Raw genomic sequence first — 15,070 nt, forward strand, 5'->3', positions numbered from 1 at the left:
TGGCCACTCTAAACGAATTCAAGTCCCCAGGGCCAGATCAGCTACATCCAAGAGTACTGAAGGAACTAGCGGAAGTTATTTCAGAACCACTGGCAATTATCTTCGAGAGTTCTTGGAGAACGGGAGAAGTCCCAGCAGATTGGAGGAGGGCGAATGTGGTCCCTATCTTCAAGAAGGGAAAAAAGAACGACCCAAACAATTACCGTCCGGTCAGCCTCACATCAATACCAGGCAAAATTCTGGAAAAGATCATTAAGGAAGTGGTCTGCAAACACTTAGAAACAAATGCGGTCATTGCTAATAGTCAACACGGATTTACTAATCTGATCTCTTTTTTCGATAGAGTTACGAGTTGGGTCGATACAGGGAATGCTGTGGATGTAGCGTACCTGGATTTCAGTAAGGCCTTCGACAAAGTCCCCCACGACCTTCTGGCAAACAAACTAGTAAAATGTGGGCTAGACAAAACTACGGTTAGGTGGATCTGTAATTGGCTAAGCGAACGAACCCAAAGGGTGCTCACCAATGCGTCGTCTTCATCATGGAAAGAAGTGACAAGTGGAGTGCCGCAGGGCTCCGTCCTGGGCCCGGTTCTGTTCAACATCTTTATTAACGACTTAGACGAAGGGTTAGAAGGCACGATCATCAAGTTTGCAGACGACACAAAACTGGGAGGGATAGCTAACACTCCAGAAGACAGGAGCAGAATTCAAAACGATCTTGACAGACTAGAGAGATGGGCCAAAACTAACAAAATGAAGTTCAACAGGGACAAATGCAAGATACTTCACTTCGGCAGAAAAAATGGAAATCAAAGATACAGAATGGGGGACGCCTGGCTTGACAGCAGTGTGTGCGAAAAAGACCTTGGAGTCCTCGTGGACAACAAGTTAAACATGAGCCAACAATGTGATGCGGCTGCTAAAAAAGCCAATGGGATTCTGGCCTGCATCAATAGGGGAATAGCGTCTAGATTCAGGGAAGTTATGCTCCCCCTCTATTCTGCCTTGGTCAGACCACACCTGGAATACTGTGTCCAATTTTGGGCACCACAGTTGAAGGGAGATGTTGACAAGCTGGAAAGCGTCCAGAGGAGGGCGACTAAAATGATTAAGGGTCTGGAGAACAAGCCCTATGAAGAGCAGCTTAAAGAGCTGGGCATGTTTAGCCTGCAGAAGAGAAGGCTGAGAGGAGATATGATAGCCATGTACAAATACGTGAAGGGAAGTCATAGGGAGGAGGGAGCAAGATTGTTTTCTGCTGCCCTGCAGACTAGGACACGGAACAATGGCTTCAAACTACAGGAAAGGAGATTCCACCTGAACATCAGGAAGAACTTCCTCACTGTGAGGGCTGTTCGACAGTGGAACTCTCTCCCCGGGGCCGTGGTGGAGGCTCCTTCTTTGGAGGCTTTTAAGCAGAGGCTGGATGGCCATCTGTCGGGGGTGCTTTGAATGCGATTTCCTGCTTCTTAGCAGGGGGTTGGACTGGATGGCCCATGTGGTCTCTTCCAACTCTACTATTCTATGATTCTATGATTCTAGATCTACTTTGAGTAATGTCTTTTCAATCAAAACTCTTTGGTGCCTAAGTTATAGTACCAATAGTGACCCCCCCTTATCCTTGCTGTCCCCAATCCAGACCAACCAAGGTATTTGGCACCTGGGGCAGGAAAGCACACACAAATAAGTCCGAGTGAATAAGTTGTTGTTGTTGTTGTTGTTGTTGTTGTTGTTATTATATAGTGTTTATATTTATAATTCTATAACTCTTTCTTCTTTTTCCAAAAGAGACTCAAAGTGGTAAACAGTGGGAAAAACCCTAAAGACTATAAACATTAAAATAGAATTAAATCTAGTACTCTTTATTTAAAATGAATGATTAAAATCATTAAAAGCAATGTAAAATATACGAGTACCATTCAAGACCCCCTGAAACTTTCTTCTACAATGAAAATAATTTATTAACATAGGGCCCTTCCACACAGCTGAATAAAATCCCACATTATCTGCTTTGAACTGGGATATATGGCAGTGTGGACTCAGATAACCAGTTCAAAGCAGATATTGTGGGATTGTCTGCCTTGATATTCTGGGTTATATGGCTGTGTGGAAGGAGCCTTAGACCAAAATCCACTTGTCAGTCCCAGTGAGAACAGACATACTGAATCAGTTGCTCAGTGGTAAATCTATTCTTGCATAAATCTCATTGATTTAATGGAATCTAGAAAAAATCCTATCAATTACAACACTAGATTTTTCTATTCGAGGTGATTTCTGCCTAATGATGCAGAAATGTTGTTCTATTATATTTTGTTATATTGTATTGTTCTGGGCATGGCCCCATGTAAGCCGCCCCGAGTCCCCGTTGAGGAGATGGTGGCGGGGTATAAATAAAGTATTATTATTATTATTATTATTATTATTATTATTATTATTATTATTATTATTATTAATGATGGGGCTGGTCTTGTTTACATTCTCCTTACTGAAGAAGTCTTTTGCATAACAAAGGCCCTACGTTAATTGAAAGCTCTCATCCTCTTGTCAAATAACTACGATCAGATTTTTTGTTGTAAATATTGTTGTCCTCTCACTTGATATAATTTTAAGTACTGTTCAAATAGTGAGAAAAACCTTGGCCTGGTGTGATAAATCACTGGTTTTTAAATTATTATGATCAAACAAGCCAAAGTTATATCCTGTTATTCTTATAAATCCCCAGCAAGATACTAAAGTGAGGTGCGTGTAACATATTTAAGTTGGCTGGAAAGTGTCTGTAAATAGTCCTCTATGTAAATATATGTGTTCAGTTATCTAACAAATGTGACTTGTTTAAATATAATCTAGCATACTTTGATTTTTTTAAAAATGAAATGTTTTAATTTTATGTAAGCCATCTTGGGTCCTGTGTCATGAGAAAGGTGATATCTAAATGAAATGTTTAAGAAGTAATAAATGCAAGCGAAATGGTTTCACTTTTGAGAATTGATGACTTGTTTTATCAGGAGCTGTGTAATAATGCAGAAATAATATCCCATAATAAGATACTGGCTACATGATACAAGATAAGAACCTCTGGTTGCTAATATAGAGCAGATGTGGTGATCGTGAAGGACAACAGGTTCTCCACTTCTGCTCTGCTTTATCAGCCAGAGGTTCTTTAGGATTTCAGACAAGAATATTTCCCAGCGCAATCTGGAGATGGTGGGTTTGAACCTGGGATCTTCCCTATACAAGTATTCTGCTCCTGAGATATTCCTCTCGCTATCTGATAGATAGTTAGATCATGTGTGAATTTGATGGTTCCCCTTCATTAAATAAAGTCTGCAGGTTCTGGTGTTCTTAGGCTAAGAACTTTTTATAACTGTCCTGCCTGGTGAGATAGTGTCCTTCTAAGTTATGAAGACAGTCTTCTTTGTCTTCAACTGGAGAAATGGAAGCATTTTTTAGATCTACGAATTTTAGTGGAAAGGTTTGAACATGTAGTGAAACCAAAAGTTAATGTGATTGAACCTTGCTTGCTTGTTTAGTCCTCACTGAAAGGTTAGAAGTGCTGTCAGCCCCTTGCGTATAACTTGATTTCAATCATATATCTCAACAGAAAAGAGCAATCTGAGAATATATTGGCTAATCAGGTGAACAATCTTGGCTTTATTTACCTTGATGGTGTTATGTTGCTGTCATGGGTCTTCAAGTTCTTTCCAACTTGTGTCAACCCTAAAGTGACCTTTCCACAAGTTTTTCTGGGGTTGAAACCCCCTTTACACTTCCATATAATCCAGATTATCAAAGCAGATGATCTACATTATCTTTTTGAACAGTATTTTATGAATTTACACTGCCATATTACCTTACTTACTTAGGAAATCTCTCATTGTCCAAGTATGATGGCCTTCCAAGCATAGTGTCTCTGCTGTGGATATGTAGGTGACTGTAGAGCCCTATTCTTGACCCGCACGTTTTTCCACAGTGAGGACATCAGTTTCTAGGTGGAAGGCAATAATCCAGTTCAAAGCAGATAATCTGCAGTGTTGAAGGGCTTGAGAGTGTGTGACTTGCTTTCATGGCTGGGCTTTGAACCTTCGTCTCCTGAATTGTAGTCCAGCACCCAAACTACTGTGTCATGCTGGCTCTCCGGTGATATAGTAATTGTTACATACTGATAATATTTTCCCCTTGACATGCTTTTGTCTCAATTGACTGCAATATATGAGGCTTCTCAGATTGTCTTTCCTGAACAAGTAACTCTTTTCAGAGCTTCAACTAGTGACCTTCCTCAACCAGACTCTCATCTCCTCCTAGTGAACTGTTCAATTGTTTCTTCCCAGGGACTGATGAGAAAACGAACCTCGAGCTCATTATTCTGGTTGGAACTGCCGTAATTGCCATGTTCTTCTGGTTGCTCCTCGTCATCATTCTACGGACCGTGAAGCGGGTAACGAAACCCCTTCTCCCACTGTCCCTGTCAGCCTCAATCTTGCATGACAAATGAAAAGTGATGGGCTCTCTTTTGTGTTGTTTCTTGCATTGTCTTTAAATCAACAGCCACATTTTTTTCTTCTCTTGGTACCATCACATTCTTGCTGGGAAATGAGGACATAGAAAGGCTTGCCGTTTAATTGACTGGGCACTTGGTGGACAGAAAAATATCCCCGTTTTTCACATATTACTAAAGCAAGTCATTAGTAATGATTTGTAGGCACATGCCCTGCAGTGCAGCTGGTGGAGGGAATAACATGCTGGCATTTCTGGGAACTAAATAACAAGAATGTTCCAGACCTCAGTTTAACCATTAAATGTGGTCAACTGCATGTTGCACATCCAGTAAGGGTATTTTTTATTTAATTAGCCATGATCCTAATTTTTTCCAGGCCAATGGTGGAGAACTAAAGACCGGTTACCTGTCCATCATCATGGATCCAGATGAAGTCCCTCTAGATGAGCAGAGTGAACGTCTTCCTTATGATGCAAACAAGTGGGAGTTTCCTAGGGAGAGGCTCAAACTAGGTATGCTTACTGTCCCCTGTCCCTGAAAGTAGAGGCTGCTTTGTTGAATATTGGCTTGAAAACTATGTGATACATAGTAATGTAAAAAAAATGAATGAAAATTCTTTTCGTGGTTTGAAAGTGTTATTTCTTGTTTAGTTGTGTGGTACTGTACTTATTTTGAAAGTAGTTGTTATACTCCAGGAACCTCATTTTTGTGTCTGCCACAAACTATATCGAATTTTGTTGAGACTGTGAGATATTCATTGAAAAGCTATAACAAAATGTGCTGCAGGATGTCCCACAAAATCAAGGTTTTTGCAGTTTAATAAACTTTTTTCATATTTTTATGATAGAACCAATTAGAAAATCACATTTATAACCCAGGAACAAAAATTGTGTTACAAAGTGCATTCAATTCCCAGTGCATTCTCCTCTGGAAAACAAACCTCAATATATATATGTTGGCACTCCAGAATTTTTAAGAAGTTCCTAGATCCAACTATTTTGTAGAGACTGAAAAAAGGTATCAAATAAATACATAAGTTTGGCTTAAACTGCGTGCGACTGGATTAGTTTAGCCAATTAGTTGTCTCTCAGAGAGTTTTAAATTCAAATTTACCAGTCTAAATGCAGTTGCTATGTCCATAAACCAAACTTACTGAATGAATGGGATATTATTAGTGTTCATTTTTGTTGTTGTTGGGTGCATTCAAGTCATTTTTAACTTACTGCAACTCATAGGCAGACCACCCACAGGGTTTTCTTGGAAGGGTTGTTCAGAGAAGACTTGCCTTTGTCTTCTCCTAAAGCTTGGAGAATATACCTTAGCAATGGTCATGCAGTGGGCTTCCATGACCAACAGCAATTTGAACCTTCATCTGCTGGATCACTTGTCCAACACTTAAACCACTACACCATACTGGCTCTCATAACTATTGAGGTTGTTATGGTGTGCCTTAAAGTCATTTTTGACTTAGGGTGACCTTAAGGCAAATCTGTGGGCCTTTTTTTCTTGGCAAGATTTGTTTAGGGCAGTACTTCTCAACTTGTGGATCCCCAGGTTTTTGGCCTACAAGTCCCAGAAATCCCAGCCAGTTAACCAGTTGTTAGGATTTATGGAAGTTGAAAGCCAAAGCTTTTGGAGACTCCCAGGTTGAGAACCACTGGTTACGGGGATGATTTGCTTTTGCCTCCCTCTTTCATTTTTGCTCTGTTCCATTGAGACAGAGAAACTTATGTAATACAAACCTTACCCATCTTTCATAATCACTACTTACTTTCCCATAAAACAGATATATCGTAAGGATCACATATCAGCTGTTATAACAAAGGGCAGAAGTGGTCAACTATGGCTAGTATAAAGACCAATGTTATGTCCCCAGGACCCTCCAAAGATTAAAAAATTGGGATTTTAAACCCAGATGTATACAGAAGTCTGCTTCAGATTTTTAAGGGTACAAAAGTAGGATGTAAAGATATGGATCTATTAGTCAGGAATATCAGTTTACAGAAGGATCTTGCAGCAAATCTGAGATAAAGAAGTTGGAGGCAAGTCACCAAGGAAAAAGGTAGTCTATGGGGTCTCTGATTCCATGAAAAAGGGGCACAATACTAGTGTCAGTGGAAGCCTGGCCATATGTACCTGTGCAGATGTTGTCATCCAGAGGATGATGTGGTAGGGCTCTGCTTTGTTGGTGGCTCTCCAGCTAGCTCCAAACTGATCTTTCACACATTCAACAGTAGACCTATGGAAAGGTGTAATGTTGCAAGCCATCGTTTGAGCATTCTGACCAAGTTTTCCTTTGTTGTAGTCTACTGTTTATATCCTGTTTATTGAGTGGTTATTTGGATCACAGAAATATAAAAAATTACCCAGTTCTTTTCTTTTCCCTTTGCATTCAGGTAAGCCACTTGGACGGGGAGCATTTGGCCAAGTCATTGAAGCCGATGCCTTTGGAATTGACAAGGCTTCTACTTGCCGAACGGTTGCTGTCAAAATGCTTAAAGGTGAGAATCAAGTCTTATTAGCACACACTAATGACTACAACAGCTAACTAGATGGTACAGGTATCATATCCCTTATCCAAAGTGCTTAGAATGAGAAATGTTTGGGATTTTGGTTCCCCCCCCCCCAGATTTTTGAATATTTACATATAATTAATGAGATATCTTGGAAATGGGATCCAAGTCTAAACATGTAATTCAGTTGCTTTTCATAGCTTGAAGGTAGCTCTATACACAATATTTCTTATAATTTTGTGCATGAACCAATGTAAAGGTGCCACTATCTCTGCCACTCATGGGAACAATTTTGGAATTTGAAATATTTTGGATTGCAGATTTATGGAAAAGGGGCATGCAGCCTATAGTAATAGGGTAAGAGAAAGCATTATGGTCATGGCTGTCTTGTAACTTCAAAGATTGTAGATTTCTTTGCATTCTTCTATATGGGACTGTTACCCTTCTTGAAGCTAAAACTGCCAGACATGTACAAATATTAACAACTGTGCACATTTTAATGAAAATGTGAAAAGGTGCATAAACCAACTTCATCAACATAATATTTTCCAGTCAGTATGGATAATTAATGACATTATACATTAGCCATTTCAATATTGACTAATTATTCTATGTATTTCCAGAACAACAGGCATGGTTGAAACATAAAGGATGTATTTGTTGACTGACCAGTGTAGACATAGTTGATTATCGTCAACTTATTGTTTGTAGACTCTCTTGGCAATAATGAAAGTTAGCTCTGCAGTGTATGAATCTCCTCCTCGTGGTGCTAACTTGTACACATTTATCATACTGCCCTTATGGGAATAAGTATATTAACTGGCTATTGCAGGTTTTCTATTGAGTTTATAGATATAGCCTTCGAGAAAATACTGCTCCCTCTTGTGGTTTGCTTCAGAGAAGAAGCAGGCCGTTCTGACTTACGGAAATGAGAAACACAGCTATTCTAGGAAAAAGTAAGGTTGGATTTACACTGCTCTATAGCCCAGGATCAGATCCAAGATTATCTGTTTATCCCAGATTATCTGACAGTGGAGACTCAGGCCCCTTCCACACAGCTGTATAAAATCCGACATAATCTGCTTTGAACTGGGTTATATGGCAGTTTAGACTCAGATCACCGAGTTCCAAGCAGATCTTGTGGATTATTCTGGGTTATATGGCTGTGTGGAAGGGCCCTCATGTAATCCAGGTCAAAACTAATAATCTGGGACCAGATCCCGGGATATAGGGCAGTGTAGATCCAGCCTAAATGAACATGACATGTAGCTTATTTGCTTTAAGTCAACCCCATGAGATGCCTTGATGAAGTGATTGTCTTTGCAACGAGAGAGTCAAAGAGAGGATCAAGCAAAGGATTGAAGGGTTACTTTCTGGATGCCAACTCTCAACATATACCATTTTACTGTTTTGGAAATTCTGGGAGTCGCAGTCCCAAAAGTAACTTCCCATAGTTTCAGGATTCTGTTTTAGGATGATCCTCCAAGTGCCATACAATAAGATTATGTTTACTATTATTGCATTACTATGATTATATGTTCTTTCTCCTCTTCCTTTGATGAAAAGTGGCAGATGAAACTTTATTTCTACTCTCTGTATCTAGCAAAAACAATATACATGTTTATTTTCCTTTAACAGAGGGAGCAACACACAGTGAGCACAGGGCACTAATGTCTGAGCTGAAAATCCTCATTCATATCGGTCATCATCTCAATGTGGTTAATATACTCGGAGCCTGCACAAAACCAGGAGGTATGTGTTGGAAGACACTGGCCGTTTTGTCGAGAAAGAGCAGCTAGCTGGTAGAGAACAAGCATCATGCTTTGGTTCTGAGCATCTGCTGTTAATTGATTTCCAAAAGCTTGGCTTGCAGATATTTGTGTCTACAGTCTGGAGATTAGCAATGAAGATAGCAAAAAGTACAAAAACACCATTTCAAAGCTGAACAGCAAAATAAACAAAAGATTTAAAACTGGACATTTCCCAGCATGGGTAGAGTATCTAAGCTAACTCCAAAATTTAAAGGACTGGGTTTTTTTTCAGACTAGAGTTTCAAATATCCTTCAGCCAAGCTGAGGATCCTACATAGGACATTTTGACAGTTATAGTTCAAAAAATAATTTTTCCAAGCTCTGTTGACATTGTGTTATGTGACAAAATGGCCTCAAAATATCACTATTTTATTTTATACTATACTATTGTATTTTACCAAAATTGGCTGTTGAAATTGTGAGGTCATTGAAAAGATAACGAGAATTCAATTTCTTTTCCTCCATATACATGTTTTTGATTGGATCTTTACAAAATATTTCAAGGGGAAAGTAAAAGAGAAATTGTAAAATAAAACATCCCTAAAGACAATGGTGTGATGCAGTCCCATGCAACCTCTGATTTACAGAACAAAGCCAAAGCCTGGAAAAGTTGCTTGTTTTATCCGCCGTTCTCAGAATTCCTCAGATAGTATGACTAGGATTATTGTTTTTGTTGCTATTGCATTTCTTCAAGTTATTTCCAATTTATAGCAATCCTAAGGGGAAGTATCCCAGGATTCATGGGCTGAGAATGTGTGACTGTCCCAAAGTCTCCCAGTGGGTTTCCATGACTGAACTGGGAATTAAACCTTGTTCTCCAGAGCTGTTCAAACCACTATACCACGCTGGCTCTTGGCTATGACTGTGGTCTCTGTGAAATCTGAGAACTGTAATCCAAATCCCGACCAAAACAGGGAACCTAGCAATATCTTCCTGGGCTTCATGAATTGTAAGTTGGGTTGCCTTAAGTCTTTGCAAGTGTGGTAGACATTTGTTCCTGATTTTTTTGAACAGTTTTTTTAAAATCCGCCTTGTTCATATGTTGTTTAGGTCCACTTATGGTGATTGTGGAATACTGCAAATTTGGAAATTTGTCAGTGTATTTAAGAAGCAAACGAAATGATTTTATTCCATACAAGGTGAGATCTCTGGAAAGATATTTTTTTTGCAAATCATTTTTATTGTGACGTTTATAGGCAACTTTGATATATTTCTTGTTACAATAAAGTTTGTCTTTTCTCAATACAATAAAAGCACATAAATAAAAACAATACAACCAATATACCAGAAGTGGTGTGGGGAGAATGGAGGGTATCGGGGGTAGGAAAAAGAGGGGGATAAGGAAACATCAACACACAAAGGAAGAAGAAAAAAAACGTTTTACAAAAAACAGTTGCTATAATATTCCTATTACAGTAGAGTCTCACTTATCCAACATAAACGGGCCAGCAGAACGTTGGATAAGCGAAAATGTTGGATAATAAGGAGGGATTAAGGAAAAGCTTATTAAACGTCAAATTACCTTATGATTTTACAAATTAAGCACCAAAATGTCATGTTTTACAACAAATCAACAGAAAAAAGCAGTTCAATACACAGTAACATTATTCAGTAATTACTGTATTTATGAATTTAGCAACAAAACATCGCAATGTATTGAAAACAATTAACTACAAAAACACTGACTACTAAAAGGCAGACTGTGTTGGATAATACAGAACATTGAGATGGCAAAATGTCCTGACAGGTTCTCAGTCTTTGGCTTAAGTTCAATTACATTTGTCATGGCTGAAGTTACAATCCTACAAGTACACACCTTGGACATGAACTCACATTTCTAAGTGGGCATTCATTGGACTGTTTCGCAAGTCTCACTGGAATTATGGGACAAATTAGTCACTGCCAACTTGTTCTATTAGTGGCATGTGGATTTAGTCACAGTTTACTGGACTGGATTGGAATTTTAGACAGGAAATGATGCAAGTGAGATCAACATTATTCCCAATTATAGCAATGATAGCAAGAGGGAGAAAGTGGGGTTTATCATATTTATTAATTGTTACATCTATATGCTGCCTTTCCTCCAGCGAGATCAAGGCACTATAAAGGCTCTTCTCCATTCCACTTTATTCCACACTAATGGATCACTGGTGAAGAAACAAGTCATTGGTCTGCTTGAGTTATTTTCTACATAAGGAAATCACAGGAATAGTGTTAGATCAGTGGTTCTCAACCTGTGGGTCCCCAGATGTTTTGGCCTTCAACTCCCAGAAATCCTAACAGCTGGTAAACTGGCTGGGATTTCTGGGACTTGTAGGCCAAAAACATCTGGAGACCCCAGGTTGAGAACCACTGCCTTAAGGTGTGTGGATAGCCTCAAGACAGATCTTTGAAATTATTTCAATTGTGTACTGCTTTGCCTCTTGCCAATTGAAATTCTGTTTGCTTTCACAGACTAAAAATGTGAGGTTTAGGCATGAAAACGGAGAGGAATTGAAGAAACGCTTGGACAGTATCACGAGTAGCCAAAGTTCAGCAAGTTCTGGGTTTGGAGAAGAGAGATCCCTCACTGATGTGGAAGAAGGAGAAGGTAGGGTTTCTCTTTATTTATCAGTTATATGTGTACCACACCCTCCCTCCTATGACCTCAAGGCAGTAAAATAGCTCTCCTTATTTTATTCCCAGAGCAATGGTTCACTAATGAGATTTGTGTTTAGATTTGCATTGGCTTTTTAATACCTCTTGGAGTCAATCCCAAACAACCTCAATTATATATAACAAGTTAATATCTGGTAAAAGGCCAAGGCTCCAGATATCTGCCCTGGTTGTCTTTTTCGAACATCTTATCCTTTGAGATACTGCTGGCTTTAAAGCCGACTTCAACTTATGGTGACCCTATGATGTGTTTCTCTTGGTAAGATTTGTTAGAAGAGGTTTGCCATTGGTTTCCTCCGACTATAACCTACAGTATCTGGTATTCCCTGGCAATCTCACTTTCCAGTACTAACAGTGTCTACTCAGATAAAAATGCATTGCATTTAGATAAGCAGATCCAGGGCTGAAGCTTAAATCCCTAGTGATCTATAAAATCCTAGGAGCAAGATCTTAATATAGTGAGTTGGAAGATGGGATTTGCTGGTACTACAGAATGAACTATGTTAACCAGGACGTGTATCATCATTGGGCATTGTTTATGAATTAATATTTCCCTTTACAGCAACATCAGAAGATCCCTACAAAAATGCTCTAACCTTGGAGGATCTCATCTGCTACAGCTTCCAGGTGGCCCGAGGGATGGAATTCCTGGCCTCGCGGAAAGTAAGGCATTTCTCTCAAGGGAAATTACATTCATCAAATGACTCCATGCTTCAGGAAACGATAGTGATAAGGATGGTGCTGAATAGCAGGAAACTGTAATGCTTATGTCCGGATCTCACTCAACGTTTCTGAACATACTGAGTCTAAGCGGTCAATATTACCCAGGGCTTTGATAAGAATGTCAGCACTTGTAAATTCATCTTCAGGCATGTGGGGAGCTGGCTGCTCATTTAATCTGGAGCTCGCAGAAGTAACTTTTGGGGAGTACATTTTCTAGAAATCCCCCAGTAGTATGCTGAGGAGCTTGTCCAAAAAGTGGCTTTTCCAAGGTCTGGATATTTAGTGAAGCATGTTTTAACAGATTTGTAGAATCATAGCAATGGAAGGGATGGCAAGGTCCATTTAGCCCATCTCCTTTCTATGCAGGTCTGCACAATTTAAGCATTCTTGAAAGATTCCCATCCAACCTCTGTTTTAAGAGGTTTTAAGATTCTCCAGAGAAGGAGAATCCAGTACCTTCTGAGGTTGTCTAGGGCCCCTTTTACATTGCCATATAAAATCCAGATTATTTGTTTTGAACTGGACTATATGGCAGTGTAGTCTCATATAATCCAGTTCAAAGCAGATAATGTATATTATCTGCTTTGATGATTTAGATAATATGGCAGTATAGATCCAGCCTAGGTGGCAATCTTGTGTATGCTTAGCAGGGGTATAAGCTCTGTTGAAATAAATAGTACTTTCTTTTGAGAAACTGCTATATGCTTTTGCTATTAGTAGGTTTTTACCAATTATTGAAAAAAACATTCATGAAATACATTGGATACCTCAGGGAAAAAATGTAATTGAGGTAGCCATATTGGCCTTGTAACAAAATACAACAAAGTAGTGTCACCTTTATTGAGCCAACTCCTAACGATAAAATAGGTTATACAATCCTCTGAAGATGCCATCCACAGATGCAGGTGAAACGTCAGGAAAAAAGGCTGCTAGAACATGGTCATACAGCCTGGAAACCACACAACACTCCAGTGATTCTGGCCATGAAAGCCTTTGACAGTAAATTATACAAGTTTTTGAAGCTTCATTTGCTTCTTCACCAGGCAGTAGTGTTTTAAAAATCATACAAAAAAGATATAACAACAACAACAACAACACTTTATTTATATTCTGCCCTATCTTCCCAGGGGGACCTCAGGGCAGATTTATGTTAAGAGTCACAGACCTACATTGTGTCTGAGGTGTTATCAGTTTAGATAGTATTGAAAGATTTCAGTGTAGACAGAGAACATTTTTCTTACTGGCCACATGAAGCCTAGAGACAAAGAGCAATAAAAGACAGGGAATAAGCTTTCAACTCCTTTACCAACAGAAAAATAAATCCCCATGAGATCCAGATGTCCCTGTCCTGTCTGAAGCTAATTGTTCCTTTCTTAGACAGGGAACACTGAATTTCACAAGGAGACTCTGTACTGTTATGTCTGGAAAAACTTTGAGGTGTTGTATAGATAAAACTTACCAACTTGGTGGCACAAAACAACAACAACATGTAACTGACAGCTTGATTACATTGCAATGCTAATCTTTGATGTTGTTTTAACTCTATCAAGTTTATTTTACTTGGAGTCCTGGAAGAGAAAGCCGGGATATAAAGTTATGGTGATGGCAGAACTGATATACTGTTTATTTTCTTGTAGTGCATCCACCGAGACTTAGCAGCTCGGAATATCCTCTTATCAGAGAACAACGTTGTCAAAATTTGTGATTTTGGATTGGCTCGGGATATCTACAAAGATCCTGACTATGTCAGGAAAGGAGATGTAAGTTTCTGTGCCTGAAATCTGGAAACATTTGCTGGGAATTGTTGCTAATACTGGCATCACAGCATATTATTTAATGGTTCCTTTTGCTTACTCACCTTTTTGATACCGAGCCGCGGTGGCACAATGGGTTAAACCCTTGTGCCGGCTGAACTGCTGACCTGAAGGTTGGATTGTTGACCTGAAGGTTGCTGGTTTAAATCTGCGAGATGGGGTGAGCTCCTGTCTGTCAGCTCTAGTTTGCAGGGACATGAGACAAGCCTCCCAGCAGAATCGTAACACATATGGACAACATCTCTGTAGACAGCCAATTTTTTCATACCAGAAGTGACTTGCAGTATGTTGGCAAATCGCTTCTGACAGGAATAAAAAAACCTTTTTGATATTCTGTAATTGCTTCATTTGTGTGCTTTATGGTTTTAATTTTTATTGTAAACATCTCAGATAATGTTTTGTTATTGGGTGGTATTGAAATGATGTAAAAGAAGCAGATGAAAAAAATAATGACCTATTGTGTTTTCAAACATTTAGGCTAGGCTACCCCTGAAATGGATGGCACCAGAAACCATTTTTGACAGAGTATACACAATTCAAAGTGATGTGTGGTCCTTTGGTGTATTGCTGTGGGAGATATTTTCCTTAGGTGAGTTAAAGATGAATCCATGCAAAAATACTCACATAGGATGCAAATAACTTTTTCTTCCTTACTGAAAAATACATGCCCAGCTGATCAAATACATACTATAAAGACATTTTAGGGAAAAAATAATGTTGCCCATGAAAGCAGAGTTGTTCTCTATTGTGCCATTCTGATATACTTGATTTTCTATGGGTCCAGCATATATTATTTGTATTATTTTGTCCTGAATCCATCAAATGCTTGTTAGAATTATCTTTAAAAAAAATTCTAGATCCTTCTAGAAGACCATTATTCATGTTATTACATGAATTGAAGACAACTCTGACCTAGGTTTTTTTTGTTAGATTTATTTAGAGGTGGTTTGCCATCGCCTTCCTCTGAGTCTGAAAATGTGTGAAGTGCCCAGTATCATCCAGTAGGTTCTCATGGCTAACTAGGGATTTGAACTCTGGTCTTGGAGAGTTTTATTCC

The 15,070-nt window shown here is 39.0% G+C and overlaps 1 protein-coding gene across 1 annotated transcript in view; it reads left to right on the forward strand.

Annotated features, from left to right (window-relative positions):
* Window positions 1–15,070, forward strand: part of kdr (kinase insert domain receptor) — a 65,175-nt gene that overhangs the window by 39,205 nt on the left and 10,900 nt on the right. The window contains exons 16-24 of the mRNA XM_008111680.3: window positions 4,331–4,437; window positions 4,874–5,009; window positions 6,894–6,998; window positions 8,649–8,762; window positions 9,872–9,960; window positions 11,276–11,411; window positions 12,039–12,139; window positions 13,837–13,959; window positions 14,491–14,602. Coding sequence (XP_008109887.2) covers window positions 4,331–4,437; window positions 4,874–5,009; window positions 6,894–6,998; window positions 8,649–8,762; window positions 9,872–9,960; window positions 11,276–11,411; window positions 12,039–12,139; window positions 13,837–13,959; window positions 14,491–14,602 — 1,023 coding nt within the window. The remainder of the gene's footprint in view (window positions 1–4,330; window positions 4,438–4,873; window positions 5,010–6,893; window positions 6,999–8,648; window positions 8,763–9,871; window positions 9,961–11,275; window positions 11,412–12,038; window positions 12,140–13,836; window positions 13,960–14,490; window positions 14,603–15,070) is intronic.

Source organism: Anolis carolinensis, chromosome 5, assembly GCF_035594765.1.
Source record: "Anolis carolinensis isolate JA03-04 chromosome 5, rAnoCar3.1.pri, whole genome shotgun sequence".
In the NCBI taxonomy this organism is placed as follows: domain Eukaryota; kingdom Metazoa; phylum Chordata; class Lepidosauria; order Squamata; family Dactyloidae; genus Anolis; species Anolis carolinensis.